Below are 11,158 nucleotides of genomic sequence, written 5' to 3' on the forward strand. Positions count from 1 at the left end.
GGCAATATATTCAAACTTCATTTACACAAGTGGATGAGATTCCGTAAATTTATCCCAGGATTTACTGGCAACAAAGTTCAAACTATACCAAACTAAACAGTATTACATCTCGGTCATCACTATCCCTTTCCTCCATACTCTTCAACTTCTTCCTATTTTACTTCTCTTTAATATAATTCCAGCTGAAAACACCCTATCTCCATGTGCCAAACTAATTAAATCTCCAACAAGTATCTTCTGAATGAATAGCTTAGCTTCAAAGGTTCTTCTTCTATGGCATTGTTTGCTAAGCAAACAACAGCTCTTTAGATTATGTGTTGATAAAGGTGAGTTAGAAAGAAAGTCTCATAAAGCTACTAGTATGTTTCTGAATAGGGGTATGATAAGCAAATTGTTGGGGACTCCTTGCATCAAGTTAAGAACAACATTCAGAGAAAAGATTTGAAACTGGAAAGATGTATTTATACAAAATGGGGGCACAGTGAACAGCATAGCAATGATAAACAAAAAAATTTTGTAGTGACTACTAAAATATATTTTTTTATTAAAGTTTAAGGAATTTACTAATATGTTAAGTGATACCCCTTTATTTTCATTTAAAAGGAGACATAATATTAAAGACATGATTATTCAAAGTAAATTAATTTTACCTGTGAATAGTTTATTTAAAGAACTTAAATATATGGGAACTTTTCCCTGTAATGGTTGTATCAGCTGTAGGTATATTGCTAGAACATTTGACAAAATTAATCGAATTTTTTTCAGACCAATTGGTAGATATTGTTGTAATACAGAGGGCATTGTTTATGCACTGGAATGTCCATGCAGGTTTTGTTTTATATAGGGGAAAGCAAGAGTGCTTTCTAGCTTAGCTTACAAGAACATGTTAGAGACATTAAGAATGTTAGACTTGAAAGCCCTCTTGCTATGCATTTTAAATTATGTCGTGGTAGTGATCCAGTTGGACTTTTAGGGTATAATTATGCAACAAATAAATACTTATCATAAATGTGTAGATATTAAAAAGAAGCTATTGTATAAGGAATCTGTATTTATTTTAAAGTATGCAACCCTGACCCCTGCTAGAATTAATACTGTAATTGGAAGGTTTTCGTTTAATTATTTAATTGTGTAATTAGTAGCAGGTGCATTTAGATCTATTTAAGATGCATCTAGGTGTAGTGCTTTTACTCCTTGAAAGCTTTTTGAGCCAAAGTGCTAGAGTATCTTATACGATTTGTGCAATACATTTTTCTTGGTGGCCTGGCCATTGTTGTTTTATTTTCTGGTTTTGTTTTTTTGTCATGGTGCAATGGTTGACATACTGTTGGTTTAATATAACCTTATGAAAATAAAAGAAGGCTGTTCTTTTTTTTTTTCTTCACATTACTTTCATTCATTCATCTTCCACTTTATTCTTGGGGGAGACACAGCCTATTCCAGAAGGCAGTGGGCATAAGGCAGAAAACTAATTCTGCACAGGACGCTAGTCCTTTTGAATGTATAGTCACACATATATTCTCAGACACCCCCCCACAGACACATACACACACACACACACGTGCACACACTGTCTACTTACCTGCGGGCAATTTACAGGATCAGTAATTCACCTGATGGCATATATTTGGTATGTGTAAGCAACCAAGGCATCTGGAGAAAGCCTGTGTAGCCACATAAGAACATGCAGACACTGCAAAGAAGGTATTTGAATAAGTAACCAAACTAGATAACCAAGAACTCAGAGGAAACCGTTTTAACAATGTGCTTCTGTGCTGTCCAAAAGAAGTAAAATATCTTTCTTATGGACCCCACATTAAGTTTAGATTGAAAAGTGCAGTGTGTCTTTGTTTTACTGATTTATTTTTGTTAAAGATGCAATTTTTTCCATGTCTTGCTGATCTCTTCAGAGACTGATGGTCATATCCCCTTCTTTACTATATTGCTCAGGGCATACATACTAAAGACTCTTACATTTCTAATTATACACATTATATGTGTGGAGACCCCTAACCGGGAAAAGCCGAAAGACACAAACAAACAAACAAACAATATAGCATACTGGATGTTATTTCCACACCCACCCCTTTCAGAACTACCTCTGTCATTTGTTTTGTCTTTTTTATATTGCAGATTGGTCATTTCACATGTTTATCCTTCACCCATATTTTCCTCTTTACTGTTTTTGTGGTTATTGATTTTATACATTTTACAATGCACTGTTTGCCAGTTCTTAATATAGTCATATGGCACATCTCACTGCAAACACCCCAGGATGACTAATGATATTATACCTACACTGTGTCCTTGTAAAAGCAAGCCCTTAGCTTGTTCTTATTTACATAGAAATGTGATTCCTGGTACAACAGCATTTAACAAGACAAACTATTTTTTTTTTTAACTTTAAAAACACACTGGGCAGGATTCACGAAGGCTTGCACGGAGTCTAAGAGTAGTGTAAGACTCCATGCAGCCTTCGCGATCCAGGAACAGCCCAAAGTCCGTGTAAGAGTCAAGCTAAAACGGCTCTTACACGGAGTGGGCGTGGATAAGCTAATCACCTCACTTGCAGCCGAATAGCATGCAAATGAGGCTGATTAGCGATCCAGGAAGCCCAGAACAGCCCATGTAAGAGCCGTTTTAGCTGCAAAAATGTACTCAGTTGACAACTGAGTACGTTTCTGCAAAAACGGCAATGGAGCCATGTCAGCTCCAAATAAAGGGTGCATATGTGTCAGGCAGCATGCCAATGGCCAAATATGTGGCCATTGGCAAGGTAACCTGATGCAAATATATGGGAAATATATATATTTTTTTCGGCGATTGCCGATGTTTAAACCCAGCGCAGCCCCGCGCAAACGGGCTGCGCTGTATAGAACATAAAACGAAGGTTTTAAACCTACAAATGTAGGTTTTATGCAATACATGGAATGTCAATGCAGGGACCAGCAGAGCAAAACCAACATGGCCACCGTGTAGTGGTTGCTAAGGGGGGAAGCTGAGTCTAAGAGATGTAACTAAGCATTAGTAGGCAATCTGATGCAAATGCGTGTAAGGATACTGAATTCCACTGTCACATAGCAAATGAGCACATTCTGAGTAGTGTAAGAGTTACATAAGGGGGAGGAACAGAGTAGGAGATAGGTGACATCACAGGGGGGAATGGTAGAAAGAAATGCAGTTCATTGGAGGTTAGAGTTACATGACAGATGTCAGACAGATATCAAGGAAAGAGGTGTGCCACTAAGTAAACATGAGAAAGTCAAGAAATGGAAGGTGTACACTGTTGCCTACACCAAAGTTTCTTGCTGGACGTGTATGCGACGCAGCGCGCCACAAAGCGCGAGTAAGGCAGTGTGCGCACGTGTAAGGCAGACTGAGCATGTGGGAGCGTGTTGGGAGATGTTTAACACCATTTGCGCGGGCGTGCACGCGTTTAAAACCGAATAAGCAGATTCTGAACTGTGTAAGTATGTGTGCGTGCGTGTAAGCCACTGTGAGCGTGTTTCTGCTGGTTTGCACACGGCTCCACCCTGAGGAAACAGAAAGGAAATAGGAAGCAACAGATGTAGTAGGAAGTTAGCAGGGAATACTGCTGGAGCTAGCAGGTGAAAACAATTAGATGCAGGCAATTACACAGGCAGAATACTAGCCCAGCCTAGCACTTAAAACTCTGCAAACAGCAGTACAGAATGGTTCTCTCAAGAGACACTGCAAGACAGGAGTTAAGTTATCAGAAGTGAAAACTGAAAAAGCTGAACTCAGAGCAGAAATGTTAGGGGCTTCCATAGCTGTCATAATGAGACATAGGCGACTTGCTGAGGGTGGTGACAATGCAGATGGTGCCAGACAACCCGCAGTGAGGAGACGGAGAAGAGTGTACAGGCCCAGGGTCACCTACCACGGCTTACATGAGTTGGAGATAGTAGAGCGCTATAGAGTGGACAGAGACCTCCTGCAGCAAATAGTGGAGTTGTGCAGGCCACGCCTCACACACAGAACCAACAGAGGGGAACCCATCCCAGTGGAAACCAAGGTATGTGTTGGCCTAAGAATACTAGCAACATGTACCTTCCAGAGACCAACTGGTGATATGATGGGGATATCACAGGCATCAGCTTCCAGGGTACTGCACCAGTTCCTGGATGCCATGTCAGCACATGTCGGTGATCATGTATATTTCCCCAATGCCCGTGAGGTATTGGCCAGCAATATGCGTCACTTCCAGCAAATAGCGGAATACCCTGAGGTAGTGGGTGCAATAGACTGCACGCACATACGCATCAAAGCACCAGCCGGTGAGTGGGGTAGGGCATACATCAACCGCAAGGGCTTCCCCTCCATCAACTGCCAGGTCGTGTGTGATGCCCAGGGCATAATAATGAATGTGTGTGCTGGCTGCCCTGGGAGCTACCACGATTCTCACATCTGGCATTTGACGCAGCTGTACCAGACATTTGCCAATGGGGACATCCCGCACGGACACCTAGTGGGGGATGCAGGTTATGCACTGGAGCCGTGGCTGATGACACCCATCAGAAACGCACACACACCTGAACAGGAACGCCATAATGAGGCACACGCACAAACACGTAATGTAATAGAGCGTGTGTTTGGGCTGCTCAAGTCACGGTTCCGGTGTCTGGACACATCTGGTGGAGCCTTGCAGTACACACCAACTACATGTACCCAAATTGTCATGGTATGTGCTATGCTACATAATATGATCTTGCGAAAACAGCTGCAGCAGGACCAGCATAGGGCTGGGCCAAACAGCCCCCCACCATTTCCAAGGCCATCACAGGCAGAGCGTGACTCGGAGGAGGAACAACCTGAGTCTGCCCCAGTAGGCAGAAGGAGGCGTGCCCAGTATGCCCTGGCCTTGGCAAAGAGGCAACGCATAGCACATACATTGGCTCAGTAGGAACCTTGGGAATGATACCCGTCTCTGACTCACTCATATAGTAACAGGGATGCCTAACGTGACACAACCTGCTCTCAAACATGTACAGGGAAGTGTAATATGCGCATCCGACAGAGGCAGCCCTGCAGCACCACCTGAGGCATGAATGCTATGTGTTAAGTAATGTAACACCAAGTACTATATGCACACCTGAGGACCCTGACTAACATCCTACCCTCACCAAGCATCATGCCACAACATGACGACGAGATGATCAAGTGCAACAATTGACTGAAGTATCGCAGTTAGTCAAAGGGGACCCAATGTGTGCCAGTCTGGGATGACATGTTGAGCATGACATGATGCACCACCTGCTAGGACTGGTGTGCACCTATCAGTGCAGGCCGTATGGATACTGGCAAAGGCTGTTGTCACCCACAGTGTGCCCTGAATAGGTAAGGCTCAAAACACAAACCTATCTCCATAGGTACCAGAAGGGATAAGAATAAGATAAGGGATAAGTTGAAACAGCAAGATGCATGCAGTCTAAACTCACCCAGTATGGAGAATGTTGATAACTGTGCTGTAACAGAAAACTGAGGCAAGGCTCACAACAGCACCCTAACACTACCAGGTTACACCTCATACTGTGCTGTACAGCCTCAAAACTTGGAACAAGCTACAAAAGGAGGGTGACTAGCAAGAATTGTCAAGGATAACCACACCCCATGTCGGTACCACAACAAAAGCAGCATGGACTAGCCATGCTCAAGTAACAGTGGCTAAAACTGCCCCCAGTTTATAGCCTGCTACAGACTACTGTCCCAACACCAGGAACTGCATCCGGCCTATGCAGGAATACATGAATATATCAAGTCCTCCAAACCACATTATATTGGGTGACTGCAAATACCCAGACATAGACTGGGAGCATTATACTAGCTCCAACAGTGTAGGACAAAAGTTCATAGAATCCACAAACCAAAAGGCCCAGGAACAACGTACCACTCCCACAAGAGGGGTAAGCATACTGGATGTGATAATCAGCAACATGGGTACTGGATGGCAAGATGAGAAGTGTATCCTTCACTGGTAAGACCAGACCATAGAGTAATCACACCGGATATACACATCCTGACCACAGTCCCTGGCCAGAAAACCACAGTGAAAAACATGTGTAAAGCAAAAGTTGCACTCCTCCAAACTGATGTGAAATCCATTAAAGCCCCTGTGCAGGTGCTACATATGGGTCACACCTCAGAACCTGTTATACAGGCATTCCATGAACACTGCCAGGAATGCTTGGATTATGCAGTCCTAAATTAAAACAAGACACAGTGCCTAAATCTGGCATGGTGGACACCAGCCATAACCAAAACATGCAAGAGAATGAGGAAGCTACTACATGATAGAGCAAACATGAACAATGAAGTAATCACTGATCAGTAGTATGGCAATAAAATCTGTCCACACATGCAATCCACTAAGGCCAGCCACAACAAGTGGAATCTGTGAATCCTGAGGCAATGTTACACCTGCCCCAAGTACACAGACAACCCCAACTCCACCCAAGAAATACAAATATATGTGAGAGATGCAACCATCCATCCAAACTGGAGGCTGAGCTCCCTCAACTCAGTACTCCCAAAACAAGTCAGTAGGAGAAGGTAACCACACACACCACAAACACAGTCCCATATAGACCTATCACAACTGCAAACCAAACACATAAACACAGAAAAATATTCCCGGAGGCACAAATTACAAACACAGCACACCAACAGAGGCCTCTAAAGCAGACACCCAATCAAACAGCCTCCAAACATAGCACATGCAACACATAGCACACAAAGCTGGTGTGCCAAACAGTCACAGGCCAGAAGGAGAAATAACATGCCTGATACAGTTGTAATAGGTGACTCCATAGTCAGACACACTGCTGTTCCGCACACCAGACTGAACAAGGGAAAGGGTACAGTAAGCTGCCTGTAGGCTGCCACAATATGCCACATAACAGAAGTATGTAGGTCACTCCAAAGCAAGTAGAAATATGATGCAGTCATAGTCCATGCTGGTGTGAATGACCTGAGATGTACCGCCCTAGACTACATGAAAAGAGACATAGATGAGCTATCTGATTATGTAGTCCAGGCCGGTATGACACTCACCATTCGTAGCATCCTACCCTTACCAAGAATAATGCCACAGTACAAACACGGAATGATCAGTCATAGCAAGTGGCACACTTACTGGTGTCATTCCAAGGGGATCCAATGTCTGTCTGCTTGGGATGTCATGCTTGACAAGCCACGCAGCTGTCCTTGGGATGGCCTGCACCTGTTACCCCTGGCGTCTGAATATTGGATAAGGCCTTTGCCACCTCCATAGAGCCTTTTGTAGGCAAGGCTGAAAAGACTGACCCACCACCCTAGAAAACATAAGTGGGAAGAAACATAAGGGAAATGCTGACCAATGCCAGATGTGTACACCCCAATATGCATGCTCCCGAGGCCATCCCCAGAATGGAGAACATCGATGTCTGTGCAGTGACAGAAACCTGCTGCAAGCCTCCTGACAGCACACCAGCACTACCAGGTTATACCACGTATCATGTGTCATGGCCCCAAAACCTGGAACAAAACATAAAAGGAGGGTGAGTATCCATAGTCAGCACAGACACCCATACGTCCAGGTAACTGACAATGCACTAGGCATTGGAGTTCACCCATGTGCAACTAACTGTAGGCAAGACTGCTGTGCAGTCTGTAGCATGCTACAGACCGCACTCTCACACACAATAACCCCACCCAGCCATCCTGAAGACACTGGACAGTATGAATGTCCCACCAAATACCAAACAAGGTACCACAAATTACCACATAAGTGGTAAACCATTATGTATGGAAGGAGTAACCAGGGACCTAGGGACACAAGTGGACAGTAACCTGTTATGTGACACCCACATTGCCAATGTGGCTAGGAAGACTGTCTACATTTGACACCGTATCAGGAAAGGAGTCACATCTACGGCAACATAGGTCATTGTGCCACTATACTTTTCTCTAATCACACCCATAATCTAGTACAATGCCTCATATGGGATGTACCTTACCTGACACCTGCAGCAGTTAGAAAGACCTCAAAGGTACCTCACCAAGAGGATAAAGGATCTCAAATATATGTCATATGCTGCCTGGCTGTAGACACCCCAGCTGAATCCAGTCACATACTGCCTACACAGAGGCATTGCATGCCTGTTGTAGGAGGCCATGCCCAACACAGGAGTAATGGACATGCTCCAACCCAGAAAACACAAATCCATTGGAGCTGTGAGAGTGAGAGATGTCAACCTCAACAAATAATGAAATAGGATGTGCTGGTGGGACAGATGCATAATCCAGAGGCTCCCCACACCCTGGACCAGAATCCCACTCCGTGTTAGGCAGAGCCCCTCACTGACACTCTTCAACAGGAATCTTGCCAAGTGGATTGATGATTGTAGAGTTACACTGGGGGTCTTCACTGTGTCATGTCCAGACAGAGGCACAGCAAAGCAAATCATAAATGGCCATAATATCCACATAGCAAGGGGTGTCAAAAGCCACACACACTCTGGCTAGGCTAACAAATGCCCAGGGTGGATAGCCTAGTATGAACCTATGAACCTATGAAGATACAAATTGTACAGGACACTAAGGATAATCCCAAGACTTTCACAACTGATGGTAGGAACCATGTTGGGAATTCACAGATATGCCCTGAATCACACAAATATCACAAACACACACACATATTGCCAACATACATCCTGACAGGTGCAGTGCAAACCCCCCCCCCCCAGAATGCAGAATATCTATCCCAGCAGACTGCTGGCGCCCTGACATTGCAGATGCTGAGGTAACAGCCAACATCTACAAAGCAAAACACACAGCAGCAATGGTATGAGATGGTGTCCTGGGCTTAGTGCAACATGGACTCCAAGATGAATGGAATGCCAAACCACACTACTGCTCAATGTCAGCCTTACCACAGAATATGTACCCAAAGAGCAGTGTACAACAACAGTGGTCCTTCTCAACAAAGGTGTTGCCTGAATGGATACTGAACACTACTACCCCAGAATCCTGAGAAGCTCGGTTTGCACAGCTATGGAAAGGATCAGCATGTACCCGAGACATAAAGATATTGGGGACCTACTGACACCGGACCCAACCCAGTGTGGCCTTCTCAAGTGCAGATCCTGCCCCTAACCATGTTTGACTCAATTGAAACAGTCATTAAGGTCATTGATGAGGGCAATGTGCTCCACACAGTGTATCTGGACCTTGCAAAGGCTTCTATACAATACCCTACGTGTTCATTATAGATAGGCTCACCAGCTTAAATATAAACCCACATGTCAGTAGAGGGGTTGCAAACCAGACCAAGGACAGAACAGACATGGTCAGACATGCTGCAGCCATGTCAGACTACAAACCAGATATAACTGGCATCCCACAAGGCTTTGTCCTGGGATCTCCCTCGTCTGGTATATATGTCCCATAGGTACAGACAAACATGGAAGGACTGTGTCGAACATGTTTGCAGAGGACTACAAACTGCTCACCACATATGATCCACCAGCTGACACAAGCATCCCACAAAAGGGCCACATAGAAACAGACAACTGGTGACATAGCCATGTCAGCAAGCTAAGTGCAGAAACGTGTATAGTCAACCCCGTGGATATACAGTAAGTGCCCACCAATTGCCACATAGGTGTTAACCCATTATGTAGTTAACATGTAATGAGAGATAGATATCCTGCATTAGACAAACATGTGCTGTAGTGTTTACAGAAACATACCATATACCCACCTAATCATGAAGGCTGTCAGATCTAGATAAGGGAGGTCATTGTGGCTCTGCAGTCATCCTTCATCAGCAGTACAATTGACTACAATAGCCCCTGTGGGATGTACCTCAGCAGACACCTCCATCAACCGTAAAGTCCCCAACAGTACCTCATCAGGAGTATCAAAGAGCTTGCACAGATGCCATGTGTTGCCTGTGTTGCTGGCATCAATAAACATGCTGCACCTTGTACAATCTGAATGGCAGTGAGCTATGCACATGAGAGACCTGAACCCCAGCACCGACTTACATAGGACAAGCTGTACTGCGTGATCCATAACACAGAAGCCACTCCCACCCATGAGTGAACCCCCAGCACAGGCTACCCATAGAGTCACTTATCAATCTTCCTCAATAGGAATCCTGATGAGTGGATGGGAGATGGTAGATTTATCCTGGATATCACTGTCATGTCACAGGTAGACAGAGGCACAGTATACTAACCATGACATATGTCATGGCAAACTCCACTTACAATGTGTGTTGAAGAACAAACACACTCTCCAACTAGCATTAGACATGGACTAGGGCACATCGCTAGTGTTTGCAAATGTACACCTATGTTGTGGAATACACTACCAATGTTGGACAAGCCTGGTTTAAGTAGTTCATATCTGAACAGAATGCAACATGGTCAGATGTACACAACTGGCCCCTAACCAGGCTGTTGTGCCCACTATCGAAATGTAAAGCAGTGATAGCAGTAAAGCCCAGGATACTGTCCACCACAGTCAAAGTACTACCAGTACACTATACAGTACTACAGTGTTAGGTCAGTGTGAAAGGATGTTGACAACTGTATGCAAAGTATCTCATGCAAACACTGCAGGCACAGTATAATCCTGTTGTGTTCACACACAAAGCAGTTGTACAGTAACTACACAACATGACACACAACACACAACCATAAACGGGTGATAGTTGTTGAAGTTCACACTCATCCACAAATGTGGTGGGCTGCAGAGTCCAACATATGGAATGCTCACACTGGGCATGCTCACACACTTTGACAACATGCCATGGGAAGGCTGAACTGGGCATGCTCACACACTTAGGCCAAATCTCGGTTTAGCAGTTGGACACACATATCTGGTATTGTTATGTGTTATTCCAGGAACCAACCACATTACAGCAGTCTGCCCAGTGCACACAGTTAAATGACTACAGAGACATACGTAATATAGTGGATCCCTCCCATATGCAAACATCTTCCACAGATGCACAAGTTGTTCATACAAACAGGAAAGGCTATGGCAATAAAGATGTGCAAACAGTCTATCAGCAACAAATAATGTGCATTTGACAATTAAACATATGGGTGTAGAGGTCAACACTATCAGCTTAGCCATAGTGTCTGGTGTC

The 11,158-nt window shown here is 44.3% G+C and overlaps 1 protein-coding gene across 1 annotated transcript in view; it reads left to right on the forward strand.

Annotated features, from left to right (window-relative positions):
• The window catches only part of FYB1 (FYN binding protein 1), a 2,052,110-nt gene that overhangs the window by 1,465,691 nt on the left and 575,261 nt on the right, over positions 1 to 11,158 (forward strand). The window contains exon 5 of the mRNA XM_044069852.1: positions 10,155 to 10,166. Within this exon, the coding sequence (XP_043925787.1) occupies positions 10,155 to 10,166 (12 nt within the window). The remainder of the gene's footprint in view (positions 1 to 10,154; positions 10,167 to 11,158) is intronic.

Source organism: Protopterus annectens, chromosome 1.part0 (genome assembly GCF_019279795.1).
Source record: "Protopterus annectens isolate FY-2018-M chromosome 1.part0, PAN1.0, whole genome shotgun sequence".
In the NCBI taxonomy this organism is placed as follows: Eukaryota; Metazoa; Chordata; order Ceratodontiformes; family Protopteridae; genus Protopterus; species Protopterus annectens.